The sequence below is a fragment of the Rutilus rutilus genome (assembly GCF_951802725.1).
Source record: "Rutilus rutilus genome assembly, chromosome: 16".
In the NCBI taxonomy this organism is placed as follows: Eukaryota; Metazoa; Chordata; class Actinopteri; order Cypriniformes; family Leuciscidae; genus Rutilus; species Rutilus rutilus.
In genome coordinates this window covers 5,996,079-6,017,546 of record NC_140224.1, presented here as the reverse complement: position 1 = coordinate 6,017,546, position 21,468 = coordinate 5,996,079, and the positions used below count along the sequence as shown (strand labels likewise).

The window sequence follows — 21,468 nt, the reverse complement described above, 5'->3', positions numbered from 1 at the left end:
AAAAGTCAGTTTAGTGACGAATTACCAGAGTTTTATGGTCATGGAATTGATCACTGTTTAATAGCATGGTTAAATATTTAATATTTCATTTTCTGAACAAACTTAGATGTAAGACTCGGACAAGAGTATTGTTAAATTAGCTATTAACAGACCAAAATGCATTTAATACACTTCACAACGAGTGAAAAAAGGGAAATAGAGTTCCACACTAGCTGAACTGAAATAAAGGACCTAATACACTTTGATAGCTGTATTGTGGCCTCTTGTGGTCACACAAAGACATGCATTATTTTCTCTCTCTCTTCTAAAGGGATAGTGTAAAACAATTGAATCCTGTCATAATTTACTGAAGAATGTTGACATTGTTCTTTCCTATACGAACGATAGATAGATAGACAGACAGACAGACAGATAGATAACACACTCTGTATGTCTGCACTAAAGATTATTGTGAGATCTGAAAGTGTGTGCAGAACTGCTTTATAAACACACCCACTCTTCCAACATGTCTGTGCCTGTCATCTTCACTTCAGTCGCTCACTAGTTCACCTTAGTTTTGTCTTACCAGAGTCAGTAGAGAGGAGCCATAACCAGCAGCATACAGTACATTATACTGCAGATCTGCACAATGAGAGACAACAACTGTAAAGAATGCATAGACAAAATCCTTCAAGAGGCTCCGACGGCAAGAAAAGCTCTCCTAGACAATCACAGCAACCTTCACAAAGTGGCCGATTACTGCCAGAACAAATACCTCAACGTGAGACATTTATTTCATTGTTTTATTTTAATATAAATTCTCATAAATAGAGTATTTTAGAGATTTTACTTGATATTATGTGATCTTATGTTTACATTAGGCCTAAAAATATATAGTATGTACTGATTTAAAAATGCATTGTAATATTTACACTCACTGATAAGTAGTCTAGTATTTTTTTAATGCACGTGAATTTAATAACTGGATTTTATTACATTTGCAAAATATACGAGTATCTCACCAAAAGTGGAATTTGTTTCAAAGCTCCATTAATTATTCACATGGATTACTGAAAAACCTTTCTTAAGTCTGGACTCTTTTCGAGTCTTCAGCTTCGCGAGGGCGTACATGCCTAAACAAGGCTGTGGTATGTATTCCTAGAACTCCATTGAAACTGTTCTTAACATGTTTATCTAGGAATCCATATCTGTATCCTGGAGGTCTGTTATATTGAAAGCAATAATTTTGCAAATGCCTTTCATATTCATATGATATCATTTGCAGGTCTTTAATAATAAGGATAATATTTAATAATGGTATAGGCTAACTAACACTTAATTTTGAGGTGCCCTTTTGAACATTCTGTTGACTGTAAGTAACTACATGTCAACTAACTTAGAGTATTAGTAGACTGTCTGTTTAATTTCTGCTAACTCTTTATTGTGATGGTCCCCAAGAAATCATTCTACTGACTATAAGTAACTTTGCAAGTACGTCAGCTCATTCTAACCCTAACCCTAATAGTCTACTAATAATCTGCTAACACTCTAATGAATGAGAGTTAGTAGACATGCAACGTTGCTTACAGTCAACAGAACTTGTTAAAGGGACCATCAAAATGAAGAGGAACCGTAATATTATATTGAAAAACTGCTCAGGTTATAATCACTAAAATGCTGCCATTCACCTCGGTTCATCACGATCTCACAAAGTTCCGTTATATGATAACGTCTACACTGCACAGTGAATCTCTTACTTGCTTTGAGTCTACACTTTGTAAATGAGATTGACCATTGCGATCAAGAGGTCATCAAACATGTCTGTGATTGGCTACATTGCTCACCTCTGTAAAAACACATTGTAAATAGAAACATTTGATGTTCTCCAGAGCGCAACGTTTCTGTAATATTCAGTCAAACTAGAAATGTAAGTCCTTGATTACATGTTTCAGATGTCGTAGAATGTATGGAGTTCTTTCAGTCTGACATGGAAGAGTAGGCTTATTGAAAATGATTATTTACCTTTAGGTGGAGGACACCAAAAGTGTCATTGAAGAGTCCAAAGCTCTCACCGCGCAGGCCCTGGCCAGTGTCTCGTACCAGATCAACAATCTGGCCGTATCTGTGCTGAAGATTTTAGATGTGCAGACGGTTCAGCTCAAACAGATGGAGTCCTCCGTCAACATGCTGTCTCTGGTGAGCTCCTGTTATCACTCAACGGAAAGCACCAGATTCTCATGAAATACAATGCCATTGCCAGTCATTACTAAGGGCAAGTCAGGACAATGCTAGAAATATAAAACACTAGTGTTTGCTCCTGGTTAATAGACATGAATAGTAATCTTGTCAAAGTTGCATATTATGGCAAAAATAGCCTCTTAATGTCCGTGTTCACATTCAGACAGTTGGCATGTACAAGGAGAAAATTGCCCGGAGAGAGATCGGAGTGCTGACCAAACAGTCCAAAGTTCCCCGGACTCAGAAGCTGGTTACCCCAGCAGAAGGACGGGAGCCGTTTCGCGTGTACAGACGTGTTCCCATATCCTACACCCGCCTGGACAAACTGGGCCACAGCCACTGGGAAGCCAGCAACAATGTGAGCAAATATATATCCAAACATAATACTTTTTACTTACATTGCTGTGTTTTTTTTTACTTGTGATTGAATTAAAAGAAAATTTAGACATGTTTTAATGTTATAAATTATATAATATAAATAATATGTGATCTAATGTGGATCATGCCTATATGTAGAATTCTGTTGTCTAAGGTTATTATATACTAACATTCAATAGTTTGGGATTTTTCTTTAAAAAAAATGTATACTTGTATTCATCAACAGTGCATTTAATTGCACTAAAGACATTTACATGTTTGCAAAAAAAACTGTTTAAAAAAAATGCTGTTAGTTTGCACTTTCTATTCATCAAACAATTGAGGGGATGAAAATTTCCACAAAAGTTTCAACAATGAAAATCAGAAAAGCATCAAATCGGCATATTAGAATGATTTCTGAAGGATCATGTGACACTGAAGACTGGAGTAATGATGCTGAAAATTCAGCTTTGCATCACATTTTAAAATATATAAAAATAAAAAACAGGTATGTTAAGTTGTAATAATATTTCACAATATTTGTAATGACACAGGAGATTGAGAAGGATCCATTTGCAGCTTTATTGAAGGAACGTCAAACAGGCAGGGGTCAGAGAACAGCAAACAGGGAAATCAAAGGTCAACACAGAGAGAGTAGTCAGGTAACCGGCAGAAGATCGGGGCAGGCAGCAAGAGACAATAATCCAAAGGCAATCCAAGTCAAGACAGGCAGCAAGCAGGCAGAAGTGAGATAACAATCCGAGGTCGGCAACAAGATCAGTAGAATAGGGTAAACGCTCAGAAATTACAGGCCGTGGCAATGCAATACTTCGCACTGATCTTCCATTTGAGTGTGGATTAAATAGAGAGTCTGAATGAGGTGCAGGTGTGTGCGCAATCAGTCCCAGGTATGAAGCATTATGGGGATTGGAGTTCCCGAGAGAACTAGTATTCCGGTGAAGGCTCCCTCTGGTGGTGGAGAGGAGGCGGTGCGGGAGCCCGCTCTGTAACAGAGCCCCCCCCCTGCGAGCAGCTCCTGAGGCGAGAAGGCAGACGACGCCGGGGTCTTCCACGGGGTCTAGGGGCCGGTTTTCCCGGGTATGTTTGATGAAACTCTTCAGTGAGTGATGGGTCCAGGATATCTCCGGCATTGACCCAAGATTGTTCCTCCGGACCGTACCCCTCCCAGTCCACCAGGTATTGGAGGACGTTACCCCGGCGTCTGGAGTCCAGCACTTCGTGCACCCGATACGCCTCCTCGCCGTCAATCAGGATGGGTGAGGGGTCTGGAGCTGCAGCTCCCACTTCCGACGCTCCTCCAGGCCCACCGGCAGGTTTCAACAGAGATACATGGAATGTGGGAGAGATGCGGTAGTCAGCAGGTAAATCCAAACGAAAAGATACAGGAGAAACTTGTTTTAATATCTGAAATGGTCCAACATACCTGGGGCTGAGTTTGCGGCAGGGAAGTCGAAGTCTCAGATCTCTTGTGGAGAGCCACACCCACTGACCAGCGCTGTACTTCGGAGCAGGGCGCCGATGACGATTGGCCTGTTGTTCTTGTCGTCTGACTGCATGAAGGAGATGTATATGAGCCTGATCCCAGATCACCTCGCTCTTGCGTAGCCACTCTGTGACAGATGGTAGTTCTGTTGGTTCCCCTGACCAAGGGAACAATGGTGGTTGAAAGCCCAAGACGCATTTAAAAGGAGTAATACCTGTGGCAGGTTTGATCAGTGAATTTTGTGCGTATTCGGCCCAGAATAGATACCGGCTCCACTCGGCTTGTTCCTTCTGGCAGTAGGATCTTAGGAAACGTGTGACATCCTGGTTCAGACGTTCTGTCTGTCCGTTGGATTGTGGATGGTACCCTGAGGTCAAACTGATGTTGACATTCAGATTTTTGAAGAATGCAGTCCAAACTCTGGATGTGAACTGAGGACCCCGGTCGGAAACAATATCCTCAGGTAAACCATACAAGCGGAACACTTGGTTGCACAGAATTTCAGCTGTTTCTAGAGCAGTGGGGAGTTTGGGTAAAGGTATGAGACGGCATGCTTTGGAGAATCGGTCGACAATGGTGAGTATGGTGGTGTGTCCTTGCGATTTAGGTAGATCTGTGATGAAGTCAATTGCAATATGGGACCAGGGGCGGCGAGGTGTGGGAAGTGGTGTTAACAGCCCAGCAGGTAATTGTCTGGGTGATTTGGACGTATTGCAGCTGACACAGTTCTTTACATGTATAGTGGTGTCGACCCGTAGCGTCGGCCACCAGAAGCGATTCTGCAAGAGATGAATGGTAGCCGTGATTCCTGGATGCCCTGAACTGGGATTGGAGTGCACATGATCAAGGAGCCGGGAGCGGAGAGTTTCTGGAACAAACAGTAAATTATCCGGACATTCAGAAGGGGGTCTCACCTGACTGTTCGCTTGTTGAATCTCCGTGACCAAATCCCACTGTACTGGAGCTACCAGCAGATTTGTCTGAATTATGTTCTCTGGAGTGTGGTTCTGAATTGTGCCTTCTGTTTGACGTGATAGAGCATCTGCTTTGATATTCTTGGTTCCTGGTCGATATGTGACGGTGAATTGAAATCTAGTAAAGAATAGTGCCCATCTGGCTTGTCGTGGATTTAGGCGTTTAGCTGACCGTAGATACTCCAGGTTCTTATGATCGGTTAGGATGACAAAGGATTGGTTTGCTCCTTCCAGCCAGTGTCGCCATTCTTCCAGTGCCAATTTCATTGCGAGCAATTCTCTGTTCCCCACGTCGTAGTTTTGTTCAGCTGGCGTAAGTTTGCGGGAGAAGAAGGCGCATGGATACATTTTTTCTGGGTTACCCTGTCGCTGTGATAGTACAGCCCCGACTCCTGTGTTAGAAGCGTCTACCTCCACAATGAATTGGCGTTCAGGGTCTGGATGATGGAGAATGGGTGCAGATGTAAATCGGGATTTGAGTTCCTTGAAAGCCTGTTCTGCCTCCTCTGACCACTTTAATCGAGTCGAATGACGTTTGGTCATTGCGGTTAAAGGAGCCGCGATGATGCTGAAATTTCTAATGAACCTTCTGTAGAAGTTGGCGAACCCCAGGAAACGTTGTAATTCTTTGAGGGTTTGAGGTAGCGGCCAGTCCAGAACTCCTTTTACCTTTCTTTCGTCCATAGCGACCCCTTCCTGACCGATAATGTAACCCAAGAAGGACGTTCTTGTCTGATGAAATTCACATTTCTCAGCTTTGGCGTAGAGTTGATGTTGTATGAGTCGCTCAAGGACCAGCCTGACCTGCTGAATGTGTTCCTCCATGGAATTGGAATAAATTAGAATGTCGTCAATGTAAACGATCACCCATTTGTCCAACATGTCTCGGAAGACGTCGTTCATAAAGGATTGAAACACGGATGGACTGTTGGATAAACCGAAAGGCATGACCAGATATTCGTAGTGCCCACTAGTGGTGGAAAACGCCGTCTTCCACTCGTCCCCCTCACGAATACGGATCAGATTATAGGCGTTGCGTAAATCCAGTTTAGTGAAATACTGGGCTTTGCGGAGTTGTTCGAGTGCCGCGGGCACGAGTGGTAGGGGGTAGCGGAACTTGACTGTGATATCATTTAGTGCCCGGTAGTCAATGCAGGGTCGTAGACCACCGTCCTTCTTCTTGACAAAGAAAAACCCAGCGGCAGCAGGGGAAGTTGAGGGTCTGATGAAACCTTTGGATAATTCCTCATGGATGTAGTTTTTCATGGCTTCGGATTCAGGTTGGGATAGAGGAAATATCCGTCCACGAGACGGAGAAGCACCCGGAAGGAGGTCTATGGCACAGTCAGTAGGGCGATGTTCGGGGAGCTGGGATGCCTTCTTCTTGCTAAAGGCTTCGAGGAGGTCTGTGTATACAGCAGGTATGTTAGGTTCTTTGTTAGCTGAGGATTCAGGCTCTGTGTTTTGCAAAGGAATGTGATTCTCCCTAGGTGGTCGGTGAGTTGGGCTGCTGGGATTCGAGGGCTCACTTTTCGTCTCTTGAAGCGATATGCGAGTCACAGGAGTCAGGCAGCGGTTCTGGCATGAAGCATCCCAATGTATGATTTGACCCTCCTTCCAGGAAATATGTGGGTTATGAGCGTGTAACCAGGGATGCCCCAATATGATGGGATGATGGGGTGATTGAATGACATAAAAACTGATGATCTCTGTGTGCAATGTGCCAACGTGAAGTTTAATCTCTTCTGTGGTGTCCTGAATCCTTCCCTCTCCGAGGGGTCGGCCGTCTAACGCCTCCACTGCCAAGGAGGAAAGACAAGGCGTTAGATTGAGTCTGCATTGTTCAGCAAAAGTACGGGACATAAAGTTTCCAGCAGCCCCGGAGTCAATGAGAGCTATGGTTCTAAAAATCTTTCCTCTTATCGTGATAATTACTGGCAATTGGAAACTGGATGGATTCATAGAAATTTTAATGCGTGGACTCACCGCACGGGAACTGGCAGAAGGACGGGTTGGGCATGCAAATTTCATGTGTCCTGATTGACCACAATACAAGCACAATCGGTGTTGTATGCGGCGCTCTCTCTCCTCTGGAGTGATGTGAGTAAAACCAATCTGCATGGGTTCATGTTGAGTGGGTGTTTCGTGATGATATAGCTGCAAGGGTCGAACTGATCGTCGTGAGCGAATTAGATTATCCACTTGGATAGCTAGATCAATGTATTCTGTCAGAGTTCTCCCTTCATCACGGCAGGCTAGTTCGGACTGGAGTTCCATGGTGAGACCTTTGCGAAAGAGAGTTTTCAGAGTGCTCTCGACCCAGTCAGTTTGTGCTGCGAGTGTGCGGAAAGTTAGAGCATATTCGGCTGCAGTTTTATTCCCTTGAGTGAGAGATAGTAGCTGTTCCCCGGCGTCTCCTCTCTCAGTAGAATGTTCGAAAACCTGGCGGAATTGTTGCAAAAACTCACTAAACGAAGCGAAGGAAGACCCATCAGTTCTCCAAACAGCTGTAGCCCATTCTAGCGCTCGCCCCGTGAGCAGTGAACAAACAAACGCAATCCGGCTTGCGTTGGTGGTGTATAATGACGGTTGCTGCTCCACAAAGAGAGTACATTGAAGCAGAAATCCCTTGCATTTCGTGGGGTTTCCATCGAACTTCTCGGGGAAAGCCAGCCGTGGATTTACTGAGGGAGTGGCAGCCGGTGGAGGATTTTCTGGGGAAGAACTGGCAGGTGCAACAGGAGGATTTGTGATCGCAGTTCGTAGTTCTTGCAGACCCAGAACCAGTTGCTCGGTGAGTGAAGTCAAATGACTAAGTTGATGGTGATGTAGATCCAGACGAGATGCTTGAGAGGTAAGTTCAGTGGATATCTGCAGAACAGCTGCTGGATCAGTTGATGGCGAAGTATTCTGTAATGACACAGGAGATTGAGAAGGATCCATTTGCAGCTTTATTGAAGGAACGTCAAACAGGCAGGGGTCAGAGAACAGCAAACAGGGAAATCAAAGGTCAACACAGAGAGAGTAGTCAGGTAACCGGCAGAAGATCGGGGCAGGCAGCAAGAGACAATAATCCAAAGGCAATCCAAGTCAAGACAGGCAGCAAGCAGGCAGAAGTGAGATAACAATCCGAGGTCGGCAACAAGATCAGTAGAATAGGGTAAACGCTCAGAAATTACAGGCCGTGGCAATGCAATACTTCGCACTGATCTTCCATTTGAGTGTGGATTAAATAGAGAGTCTGAATGAGGTGCAGGTGTGTGCGCAATCAGTCCCAGGTATGAAGCATTATGGGGATTGGAGTTCCCGAGAGAACTAGTATTCCGGTGAAGGCTCCCTCTGGTGGTGGAGAGGAGGCGGTGCGGGAGCCCGCTCTGTAACAATATTACTGTTTTTACTGTATTTTTAATCAAATACTGTAAATGCAGGCTTGGTCAGCATAAGAGACTTCTTTCAGTAGCATTAAAACATTTGAAAAGTGGTGTATGTAATAGTATTTATTTATTTATTTATTTATAGTATTTATTAATATAATGTATTTTTTAAATAATAATATTTCAATATATATAGCATGTGAATGACGTACTTGCCTCTTAAAAAGGGGTTTTAACTGCATTTTTTTTAATTTATTTTTTATTACTATTTTTTCATAGTCATAGATTCATTGGAACCAAAATAAGTAGAAACCAAACTATTTGGGAATGTACTTATACTTTTTATGTTTTTCATAATTAATTATAAGGTATCATATTTGTAATGGAATTTAAAATATTTTAATATTTTATTCAATCCTTCGCGCAGCATTTTTAAAACCCCTATTGATGAACTGATTTATTTATTTCAAATTATTATGCTGATCTGTGACATCGAAGGAAGAGCCAAAATCAGAAACAGACAATGAGGACTCTTTAAAACAACTTGGCACACAGGAGACCAGCACCTTCAACTGGTATGTAATACAATGGCTTTTACTGATTTGGTTACAAATGAAGAGTTCAGATCTGAAATTTTCTTCTAGAATGATCATTATTATCAAGCTCGTCTATTTAAGTTCAGTAATTTCACTTAAATGACAATCAATAGGTTATTTTCATTGCCATTTAAGTGAAATTGCTGACCTTAAAAATACGAGCTTGATAAAAATTATCATTCTAGAAGAAAATTTCAGATGGCACTTAGAGGCTTTTGCATCTGAACTCTTCAAATGTTTTCAATGAACTCAGTTTGTCCCATTGTCTTCAGAAATCTGATGTATTTGCTGTGGTTTCAGGTCTTTCTTGGGTATCGCAGTTCCTCCTCCATCAGTGCCCGACTGGGTGGGCTCTAGTTTCACAGCTCCTCCTGGTCTCTCTCCAGCTTCACCGTCTCCTTCACTCAAGTCTGACCGCTCCCCGTCTACACCTCCATATGCCTATCCCGACCTGTCCATGCTGCCTCCTCCACCTCTCCTAGATGATGAGATGGGAGACGCTCCACCTCCACCCCCTCCTCCCTCTCCACCTCCACCTAATCCTGAGTATGGAGGATTTTTGCTTCCTCCTCCACCACCTCCACCTGGCCAAAATACTTCAATGACATCAGCAAATCCTCCACCACCACCTCCTCCCCCAGGTAACATGGCTGGTCCACCTCCTCCACCACCACCTCCTCTCGGCAACGTGCCTCCTCCACCTCCACCTCAGGGCAAGACAGCCGTTCCTCCTCCTCCTCCTCCTCCTCCTCCACCTCCTCCTCCTAGCTCTGCCTACAGTGGATCTTCTATACCTCCACCACCTCCACCTCCCCAAAATGCCTCCATGCCACCACCGCCTCCTCCTCCTCCTAATACAGGAGGAAAATTTGTTCCACCACCTCCTCCTCCACCTCCTCCATTTTGAATGTTGAATTTCAATGTTAATTTTATGCTTTGTTTTATGCAAAAGACTACATTTGATAGGATAATATTTTTGTATGTTTTTAAATTACATATTATGATATTTTCTTTATAAATGTTACATGAATACATGTTATAAACATAAATGTTTATAAAATATTAAATAAAGGCAATGTTGTTTTGTATAAAGCATATTAAAGTGTGTAATATAAGACTTTTTCTTATTCTTTTTATGATATATATCTAGATTTCTTGATATATTTCTACATATGATATAATTCTACATTTATTTTATTCTGTGATTAAATATTTAAAAATAATAATAATATCAAAGCTGCTGTTGTCCATGCATGCAACAATTTTATGGAAATGAAAACAAAACAGGCACTGCACTGAAGGTGGCAGCACCGAGTCTATACATTATATCAGCCTATTTGAAACTGAAGTGAATTCGGTGTTCAGTGCAGGAAGAGCATTAAATTCACAACGAACGCATTCATTATGATGAAAGTTGTGACATGACATTATCATATTTATGAGTGGACAAAGTAAGAAATCTTCCTTGAGTGAAAGTAACCTACCTACATATAGCCTACTACTGGTCAAATATTACTCCGTTACAAGTAAAAGTTGTAAAGATTTTTACTTAAGTAGCCTAAAAGTGCAGAAGTAGGCAACTCGTTTTTAAAAGTACTTAAGTAGGCCTATCAAAAGTAAAAAAGTAAATATCAATGCATTGTTTTATTATTGTTGTATGTAATACTTGCAGTAGGCTCCCTTATGCCTTAGAATCTATGCCTGCCTACCCTCATATCAATATCAAATTTATTTCTGGAACACATGTTTCAGTGTGGGATTGAATGTGAGATTGAATAAGTGCACTCAATAACGTCTACAATGGTTTCAGACACCCAAATGGCTGTTCCCTCAAATAGTGCACTATTTAAAGTTTTTCGGCTTTTAGTATGAATATGTTCGCCTTACTGTTATCTATAAGCTAGTGTTCTCCAAAACAACGACAAAATTCGCATTTAGAAGACCAAACCCAACGTTTAAAATGAAAATCAGGTTGAGGTCAGAATCCAATGTCAGATTGACGATAATCTCCAACGTTGGACAGACGTTGTATTGTGGTTGAAAATGAAAATCGGGTTGACGTCAGAAACCAACATCAGTCAGGTTCTGACGTCAATCCAACATCGGGTTCTGACGTCAACCCGACTTTCATTTCCAACCAAAATGCAACAAAAATCGTCCATTGACTGACGTTACTACTTTCTCCTCAAGGACCTTGACAGAAATTTAGTGGAGTAAAAAGTATGATAGCTTTTTGTCTTTCAAATGTAGTGAAGTTAAAGGTGAACTAAGTAACTTTTTTACCTTAACTGAACAGCTTCGGAGTCATTGGAATGGTTATATTACTTATTTCGGGTTGAATGGTGGTCGTTTCGCACCCCCCTGGTGCCCGTGAGCGGAAAATCCGCACTTGCAACTTTGAGCCGGCGGGCCGCCGGCCGCCGCGTCAGGAAGTATCGCGTGATATCAGGTCTCGCGATGTAAACAATTGCTTTATGGCTAAAAGAAATCTGCTAAAATGCTGTCATTATTGCGCTCCCTCACGCTGTTCCAACCCGAATGAAGAAGACGTTTTAAAGAATGTCCCATCTGCTTTGATTTCGTTGATCTACTAGCCTCTGGTGTCTGAGAATCGCCAACGAGTTTTTACAACAGTGTTGTCAAATATCTATTCCGAAGCTGTGGGGGGAGCTCTAGAGAGAAACCTGCGAGCAAAAAGCGAGAATACAGCGAAGAAATCCCGAAACTACTGAGCCCCGCTTTAAAGTAAAACGTTTCCAGAAAAAATAATACTCAGGTAAAGTGCAGATACTCAAAAAAGTACAGTACTCAAGTAAATGTACTTTGTTACTGTCCACCTCTGTTGGTCTGTCATTGCGTAACGAGATACCTCTCAAAACCAATTGAGGTGCCTTCCTAGACATATTTTGGGGCATCATCATGCGCGACGAGTCAGCTTAGATTCCTACAGAGGGCGCCTGTCGGCTCAGATGCTACATTGAGCTATTACAATCTCTGAACGTTGTGTTTAGTCAAATAGTGATCACAAACCACTGTGTTTTGTCCGTCGTGAACATCACTGAGAAAAGTCACACCATGTGACAACGCTGTTTTAGTGCTCTTTCAATAATTATACTGACAAACTAAGCGGAATTCATTTGGACACTGTAGTTGAACTAGCAGAATGCAGTGAAACAGTAAGTGTTTCCGGGGGTAAAAACTGTGAGCTACGAGGTTGTTAATCGGTGGCTATGCTTCTGTTGAAGTCAAAAGCCTACATTATTTCAGTATATTTTTTAAATGAATCATGTTTATCAACCGGATTCCTGGTGGACAAAACTACATTACCCATGATTCTGCAAAAAGTGTCCACCAATCAGAGAATAGTTCAAAATAAAACACCAAGAATAAATCTCCCTATCTACCATTTTTTAACGCGGAAGTAAGGTGTTTTCGGTGAATGTGCGAGACTTCCAATTTATTATGGGAAATAACAAATATATAAAAGTGCATTAAACTGTAAAACTGTTTGCGCTACAAACCAGCATGTTTATAATTAAGACAATACATTAAAATAATATGGTAAGTAATACCAGTTTGCAATATCAAGCTGCATAACGAGCTGTGTTGTAGGCTACAGATAAAGATTACTGGAAGCGAATGATACTGGAAGCCAGACACAATAACATTTAAAATGGCTGAAGCCTATTCTTAACTGAAAAATAAGGTGGATAACCTCTCAAACTTTAAAACAATACTTTTATAGGCCTAACTGTCATTTGCATTTTGATTGTGTCGTTTGCAATGCATCATGGGATTGTAGTTCTTTCCCTCGTCTTGTATCTTTGTCTTTTTTGTCTGATTTTCAGATACATTTTGTTTCAAATTAAGGTAGCTCATCTGGGATGCGTTTCCCAAAGCCAACTATGGTCGCAAGTTCCGTCGTTGCCAATAGAGTTCAATGGAAATTGCGATCATAGTTGGCCAACGATCCAATTGAATATGCTTTTGGTTTGGTTCATTGTTTCTGATGCATTATCTATTTTTTTTTTTTTTTTTTTTTTTTTTATCTTAATGGGGAAAATTCAAGGAGAGTATATGGGGAGAGTATTTTCCAAGAACGAAGGCCACTGAAAAAAGTAGGGGTGCACAGTGGTTGCATTCATAGATAATAAATAAATACATAGGCTATCTATTGTTGCGCTATTATTATTCTGACTCGTTCGTGACCAATAAGAGAACAGTTTTGAGCCACAAAGCCCCGCCTATTCCAAGATCCCACGTTCTCACGAATTGACATTCTATCCGTTCCTAACATTTCTGTGATTTTTAGACACAGCTCTGTACATTTAACAACCAAAGACACCCTGAATCATTTCTTCTCTTCTAATGGATGTTACAGAAAGGTTTTAACTGTGGAGATCCACGCCTCTTTCCTGCCTTCATGTCAAGCCTTGGGAATAGTGTGTATTCCACATTTCCCACTCTCAGCCCCTAGCTTGTCCATGTCGCTCCGGCGCTTTTCGGGGCTCACGGAGAGCTCCGGGTCTGCCGAGCCGAGCAGGGAGTTGTTCGAGGCCTGCCGGAGCGGAGACCTGGAGCGGGTGAAGAAGCTCGTGTGCCCGGAGAATGTGAACAGCAGGGACACGGCGGGCAGGAAATCCACACCGCTGCACTTCGCTGCGGGTGAGAACCACTGTGTAATTTATTCTATTCTATTCTATTCTATTCTATTCTATGCGTTTTATTTTCTAAAACAATATTATGTTTTCTATTTCTTACTGTATTCTAGGCTATTCGTTTATTTTCTGTTCTGTTCTATTTGTATCATCGTCATTATAATATCTTTTATTACTGTACAATTTGTATTATTTCCCCAATACAATTGTATTTGCATATCATCATTAATAATTAATCAACTAAAAAGGACAAAAGCTTCTTAGCCTAATTTATACAGGGTTTTTGAGATTACTAAATAATTTTTTTGTTGATGTTAGTGTTAAATTAAGTTGGCTACTAAGAACAGCATACGTGCTTATGTTATTTCTGGAACACTTTGAACAATGTACATATACACTGTGTATATAGCCTATATATATATATATATATATATATATATATATATATATATATATATATATATATTCACTAAACTACTAATACAGGTAACACTTTAAAATAAGGTCCCAGTACTATTTAAGGTTAACAATGAACTAACAATTTGTTACAGTATTTATTTATCTTTGCTAAGTAACATTGGTTCATTATTTGTTCATGTTAGTTCTGATCTATTAAATAATATCAAATGATTTTAATAATGTATTAGTTGTGAAATTATATAAACTAAGACTAATAAATGCTTTAGAAGTATTTTTCACTGTTAGTTCAGGTAACTAATGTAGTTAAGAGATAGTTCACCCAAAAATGAAAATTCTGTCATTAATTAGGCTACTCACCCTCATGTCGTTCCAAACATGTAATTTTCATTCATCTTCTAACACAGATGAAGATATTTTTGATGAAAAATCCGTGTATCATTCGTTCAGTTGCGTAGCTGTCAATAGAGGGACAGAAATCTCTCAGATTTCATAATCCGTGTCATTCGTTCAGTCGTTTTTTGATTTAATATTGAAAATAGAAAAATGAGAAAACAGTTCCTTTTTCGTTTTTAATTTTTTTTTTTTAAAACTCGAAAAACAAGAATTCAGCTTGATTTTTCGTTTTTTGTTCTGAGGCAGAAAAATGAATAAACAGCTTGAATATTCGATTTCTACACTTGGGCGGGAATGAAACGCCCCTTTCCTCTGATTTGTCAGCCGAAGATCAAACTGTTCCGTCATCAGTTCTTATTTTTTTACAGTCTATGGTTCCGCAGCAGAATAAAAGTCCTCTGCTGCAGCAGCTGATGTGTGGATTCTTATCTCGTTTATTGCAACTACATTTAATCGTTTTCTCATCAAACAACCAGACTAACGAATGGCTCGACACAACTTCTTCTGTGTAGATATAAATTCACCAACGCTTTGCATCAGTTGGTAAATGACGGCTGTTAGCATGGTCTCCCTCGCCCAGTAAGTTTAAAAAAATAATAAAAATAATTGTAAATTTAAATTATATATTTTAAACACTAATACAAAAAGAAAAGAATAATGCATTGACTAACCTATATAATAGGCTGAACGTTCACGCATGAACTGCCATTAAATCAAAAAACGACTGAACGAATGAAATCTGAGAGATTTCTGTCCCTCTATTGACAGCTACGCAACTACCACTTTGATGGTTCAAAAAGTTCATAAAGAGATCGTAAAACTAATCAATATGATTTGAGCGGTTTAATCCAAATTTTCTGAAGAGACTCGATCACTTTATGATTAACAGATTGAATTTAGGCTTTTATTCACACATTCATTCATCAACTCACACATCAATTGTGGTAAACAGAAGCTCAAGCATGTTCGCTTGACGTGCGAGAACTAATGAGGTTCATTCTTGTGTTACGCAGCATGTTTGAGCTTCAGCAAGAACCAAAGAGGTTTGTTATCGCACGTCATGCGAGTTCGGTTGAGCTTCTGTTTATGTTTGCTGATCAATGTTAATATGTGAATAAAAGACTAAATGAAATATGTTCATCATGTAAAGCCAGAGCCGGACAGTAACGGAGTACATTTACTTGAGTACAGTACTTAAGTACAATTTTGAGGGATCTGTACTTTACTCAAGTATCATTTTTGGGGAGTACTCATGACTTTACTCAAGTACATTTGAGAGGCAAATATTGTACTCTTTACTCCACTACATTTCTATCCATAACTATGAGTACCCGTTACTTCTTCTTCAAAAAAAAAAAGGAACAAAGATCTCTCGGAACATCTCGGAAACCCTCAATTTGTTGTTTCCCTCTCAAATGGTCAGATTTAGATAAGAGACGAAACAATGGATGAAGACGCAGCAGGTCCATCCCGGGAGTTTTTTTTTTTTCCAGGATGGTAGGCAAGGCTGGATTAGTACCCCCAGGGGCCCCTGGGCACTGAAGCTCACTGAACCTCCCCTACCTGATAACCACACCCTCCAAAGGAACACACACACACACACACACACACACACACACACACACACGTCTATATTACAAACAGGGGACTATCGCTCTACACTGGCCAATAGGGGACTAGTGTTTCTGGTCATTTTAAAGAAACAAAAATGACATACAAAATTTTCTTTTAAGGTCTTTTTTCTTAATATAACTTTAAAAATGCATTTTTTTATAAAAAAAAAAACAAACATGCCAAGTGGGGACCTGCAACTCTGACCGATCTCTACCTATCGAACAGGGGACTCCCATAGCCTGCAATGGAACTGTGTGTGTGTGTGTGTGTGTGTGTGTGTGTGTGTGTGTGTGTGTGTGTGTGTGTGTGTGTGTGTGTGTGTGTGTGTGTGTGTGTGTGTGTGTGTGTGTGTGTGTGTGTGAACAGTGAAGTGAACTGGCAGTGAAGTCTGTCTTCATTTTGTAACTATATATATATAGTTACAATATGAAGAGTTCAGATGCCAAAGCCTCTAAGTGCCATCTGAAAATGTCTTCTAGAATGGTAATTTTTATCAAGCTTGTATATTTAAGTTCAGTAATTTCACTTAAATGACAATTAATAGGTAATATTCATTGCCATTTAGTGAAATTACTGAACTTAAATACACACACACACACAGTTCCATTGCAGGCTATGGGAGTCAAAGTTTTTTTCGTAAACGAAAAATGAAACTAAGACTAAAACTATTGGTCAAAAAACATTTGCATAAACTGAAATAAAATAGAAATTTCAACAAAAATGAAAAACTAAAACTAAACAAAACTAACGACAAATGTCTCGAGACCTTGCACTTTTTTCCCATTCCACTGCCCGCGTCTTTTTTCCGTTTTTCCAACCAAAACCGCTTTCTGTGTGAACCAGCCCTAAGAAGCAGAAATAGCCAATTAATTATTTCTATCATGACTAGACTTTATGCAAATACAGCTGTACATTAATTCCAGGTAAGATAACCATCTCATGTGAAACTAAACCATACATATTAGATTAGATACCACACTGAGCAGAAAACGGAAAAAACAAATTGCATGTCTAGCCCAGAAATAGATGTAGGCTACATTTGTCAGAGTAGAAGTAGGCCTATACTAAATGTCTAGTCTGAATAGAACATTTGAATATGAGTATAACTATGAACTAACTATGAAACGCTGCAATAGAAAAAAGGCATAAATGTATCAATACAAGAATAATGTTGGAAAGGATTAATCATAGAAACAACCTTAAAGAATAATCATAATAATCATACGCATATTTTTTTCCCCTTTTTCCCCCTCTTATACACCATGTTTAACAAGATTTAATTTTTAATATGAATGAGTATGAATGAATATTCTGTACTTTTTAGTTGCATATGTTTGGTTCTTTGTTCATCCTCAAACTATTATTTTATTTTTATTATTAAGAGGTTTTCACAAGAGTTAGCTGTAAACTGCAAACATTAAACTAACTGAAATTTATTGGAAATTTGAAAATGATATTAAAGTAAAAACTAATTTAAAAATGCCAGACTACAATAACCTTGATGGGAGTCCCCTGTTGGATAGGTAGACATCGGTCAGAGAGTCCCCTTTTGGCCAGTGTAGAGCGATAGTGCTCTGTTAGTAATATAGACATGTGTGTGTGTGTGCAATGGCACATAACAATGGCAAGTAAATTGTTAGGGACTGCATAACCAAGCATAGAAAGTATACCCTACCATCCTGGGAAAAAAAATGTCGCATGGCCCCACCTCGGCAGACTATTTCAATTTTCTGAACAAGTTAATGATAGTTTTCGCTTCAAGTGTTTGCTGTGTTTACCAATGTAAGCACTGTGGCAGTAGTAATGCAATATTTAGAAAATGTACTCTTGTACTCTTGATACTCAAGTACTTTTAAAAACAAGTACTTTAGTACTTTTACTTAAGTAGACATCTGACTGTAGTACTTTTACTTGTACTTGAGTAAAATTTAGCAAGGGGTATCTGTACTTTTACTCAAGTAATGAAGCTGTGTACTCTGTCCGCCTCTGTATAAAGCGATGGACTGTTCTGTGGCAGGTTTTGGCCGTAGAGATGTGGTGGACTACCTCCTTCTAAACGGTGCTAACGTGCACGCCTGCGATGATGGTGGTCTCATCTCGCTGCACAACGCCTGCTCTTTTGGTCATGCTGAGGTCGTCAACCTGCTTCTGCAACACGGGGCTGATGCCAACTCCAGAGACAACTGGAATTATACCCCACTCCACGAGGCTGCCATCAAGGGCAAGATCGACGTCTGCATTGGTAAAACCTGGTGCCTCTCAGACCTTCTAGTAACAAAGTTTACACTATAATGCACATGCATTCATAATAACTTGTTTTGATGAGAAAAGTACGTCAAACGTGGATCTCATTTGTATGTAGAATGTATAATGCTGTTTGTGTCATGTTTGTCATTGGTAGTTTTACTACAACATGGTGCTGAGCCAACCATCCGAAACACTGATGGAAGGACAGCGCTTGACTTGGCTGAAGCTTCCACCAAAACTGTGCTGACCGGTGAGCGAGCTCTTGAACCTCTTAAAGCTCTAGTCCACAGTCAGATTCAATGTAATGAGAGGAAGATCGGCTGCTGGGTAATGATACAAGGTCATGCCTCATTGTACAGTGCAAACAGTAATATATAGCATAGCCTACATAGGCTATATAAGTTCACAATATTTGTTTTCACGCCTTTTAAAGCACATTTTATGGAGGACATCATTGGCCAGCATGTGGAATAAAATTTTGGTAAATAATGGATTAAAATAAATTCATTTTTAAATCAATATGTAAATTGTTTTAATGAATCATTTGGGGATTTTATTTTTCATCTGTTTAAAGGATTAATCGAAAAAATAATCGACAGATTCATCGATGTTCAAAATATTTGTTAGTTGCAGCACTACATGAGATTTTTATTGTTTTTTATTACATGTCTTTCTGGAATACTTTATTCTTATGCTGCCTTCACGTGCTATTGGAAATGTCCTACTTTTCCACTTCTGAAGTTGTGATTACGAGCTTGTCGCGCTCCAAGTGCTTTGTTGTTGGAAAGAACAGAAATGAGAAAACCAGGTTAATTCTTGCCTATTTATTGGGAAAATCTTATTAAAGCCAAAATTATGTTTAGTGTCCCATTCATTGACAACCTTCAATGTAAACCTTCACCGCGCTATCTAGATAGTCAGTTTGCTGACAATTCTGGAATTTTGCTCAAATACAGGCTGTTTTTGCTGTGTACAGTATAAAACACACAATATGCTTCAAATGGTTATTCATAATGTAAAAATGCACTACTTTAACGACAAGACAAGGTGATGGAGCTGTTGTGTTTAAAGTTCCTCCGCCATGTTTAAAGTTTATGGCCCGCCTAACTCTGGAACTTGGGTATCAAAATTATCCTAGGGCGTTCGTGCCCAATTTTTAACTAGGAAACTTTTATTTACGATAATTTAGAGTTATTCCCACAATTCTCATTTGTTTTTCCTCTATTTGTTTTTAAGACTGTGTTTAGTAATTGCCAATTTACTCAAGGCTGGCATGTTCTCCTGGTGGCTTGGCTTTTCATTTGTGCTCAAACGAGATTGCCATTTATGTTAATATGCTTAATTCTTTCTTAAATCTAGGTGAATATAGAAAGGATGAACTCCTCGAGAGCGCAAGGTAATAACAATTTAAGCTCAATATTGTTCAGGAGACCTGAGGAGAGATGAATATTGCTAAGCTAAATTGCTGTCGTGACTCGCATTGTTCTTTTAATTGACTTGCCGCTCATTGCTTTTATACAGAAGTGGAAATGAAGAAAAACTGATGAGCCTCCTCACACCATTAAATGTGAACTGTCACGCTAGTGACGGAAGGAAGGTGATTTATTAAATTATAGTTCATTTATATTTAATCAAGTGTTGCCTCAAATTTTGCCATCTGTTTGACAGTGGGATTGTTAATGTAAAACCATCTTCAAATGTTCTCAACATTACCGAGCCACTCAAATAAAACGTAATGTAGCCAGACATTTCATACAGTATGTAATAGTTCTAGGTTCTACATGCATCTTCATTTAAATAATACTTTGCATATGTGTTTCTGAATGGATTGTTTGTTGGTTGCAGTCCACCCCTCTGCATCTGGCGGCGGGCTATAATCGTGTGAAGACAGTGCAGCTGTTGTTGGAGCATGGAGCCGACGTGCACGCTAAAGATAAAGGGTGCGATGTCTGTGTTGAGTGTGACTTAAAGTGCCGTACAAGTTAAGCTCTATGCTGTCAGTTAGCACAGAAATAGATTGCCTTCAGTTTGTAAAAAAAACAAAAAAACAAATAAAACTTCTGTTTACGGTAATGCACTTAAAATGGACGTAAGACGCTCCACAGGCATAATTCCAGTCTCTTTTTACTGGCTTTACCGCCTTTGTAGAGATGCACAGAACCATAATGGCCTCTGCTGATTCTGCAGCCAGTGAGATTGCTTGCTCAACATTTAAATTGAAGGTCGACTGATAGTGAATTTGACCAATAACGATAACTAGTTTGGCCCATGCTGGCCGAAAACCGGTTAATCTACACAAACGCTATATCATTGAAAATAGATATGTAACATACAGTGGGGAGAACAAGTATTTGATACACTGCCGATTTTGCAGGTTTTCCTACTTACAAAGCATGTAGAGGTCTGTAATTTTTATCATAGGTACACCACAAAAATCCAGAAAATCACATTGTATGATTTTTAAATAATTAATCTGCATTTTATTGCATGACATAAGTATTTGATCACCTACCAACCAGTACAAATTCCGGTTCTCACAGACCTGTTAGTTTTTCTTTAAGAAGCCCTCCTGTTCTCCACTCATTACCTGTATTAACTGCACCTGTTTGAACTCGTTACCTGTATAAAAGACACCTGTCCACACACTCAATCAAACAGACTCCAACCTCTACACAATGGCCAAGACCAGAGAGCTGTGTAAGGACATCAGGGATAAAATTGTAGACCTGCACAAGGCTGGGGTGGGCTACAGGACAATAGGCAAGCAGCTTGGTGAGAAGGCAACAACTGTTGGCGCAATTATTATAAAATGGAAGAAGTTCAAGATGGCGGTCAATCTCCCTCGGTCTGGGGCACCATGCAAGATCTCACCTTGTGGGGCATCAATGATCATGAGGAAGGTGAGGGATCAGCCCAGAACTACACGGCAGGACCTGGTCAATGACCTGAAGAGAGCTGGGACCACAGTCTCAAAGAAAACCATTAGTAACACACTACGCCGTCATGGATTAAAATCCTGCATCGCACGCAATGTCCCCCTGCTCAAGCCAGCGCATGTCCAGGCCCGTCTGAAGTTTGCCAATGACCATCTGGATGATCCAGAGGAGGAATGGG

General features: G+C 40.2%; 2 protein-coding genes across 3 annotated transcripts in view; both read left to right on the top strand.

Annotated features, from left to right (window-relative positions):
* The first annotated feature begins 530 nt into the window (after positions 1–530).
* abi3b (ABI family, member 3b) lies at positions 531–10,092 on the top strand. Its single transcript, XM_084435133.1, has 5 exons — positions 531–760; positions 2,008–2,175; positions 2,381–2,575; positions 8,925–9,001; positions 9,323–10,092. Exons 1-5 carry the CDS (start codon positions 629–631, stop codon positions 9,927–9,929), a joined length of 1,179 nt encoding a protein of 392 aa, XP_084291259.1. The 5' UTR covers positions 531–628; the 3' UTR covers positions 9,930–10,092.
* A 3,228-nt stretch (positions 10,093–13,320) lies between these two features.
* Positions 13,321–21,468, top strand: part of LOC311305754 (poly [ADP-ribose] polymerase tankyrase-2-like) — a 28,894-nt gene continuing 20,746 nt past the window's right edge. Inside the window, exons 1-6 of one of the 2 annotated variants that reach the window (XM_084433584.1) lie at positions 13,321–13,687; positions 18,125–18,349; positions 18,509–18,604; positions 19,714–19,750; positions 19,876–19,951; positions 20,200–20,294. In XM_084433584.1, the coding sequence (XP_084289710.1) occupies positions 13,507–13,687; positions 18,125–18,349; positions 18,509–18,604; positions 19,714–19,750; positions 19,876–19,951; positions 20,200–20,294 (710 nt within the window). In that variant the 5' untranslated portion in view covers positions 13,321–13,506. The remainder of the gene's footprint in view (positions 13,688–18,124; positions 18,350–18,508; positions 18,605–19,713; positions 19,751–19,875; positions 19,952–20,199; positions 20,295–21,468) is intronic. The other variant, XM_084433583.1, reaches the window with a different exon arrangement.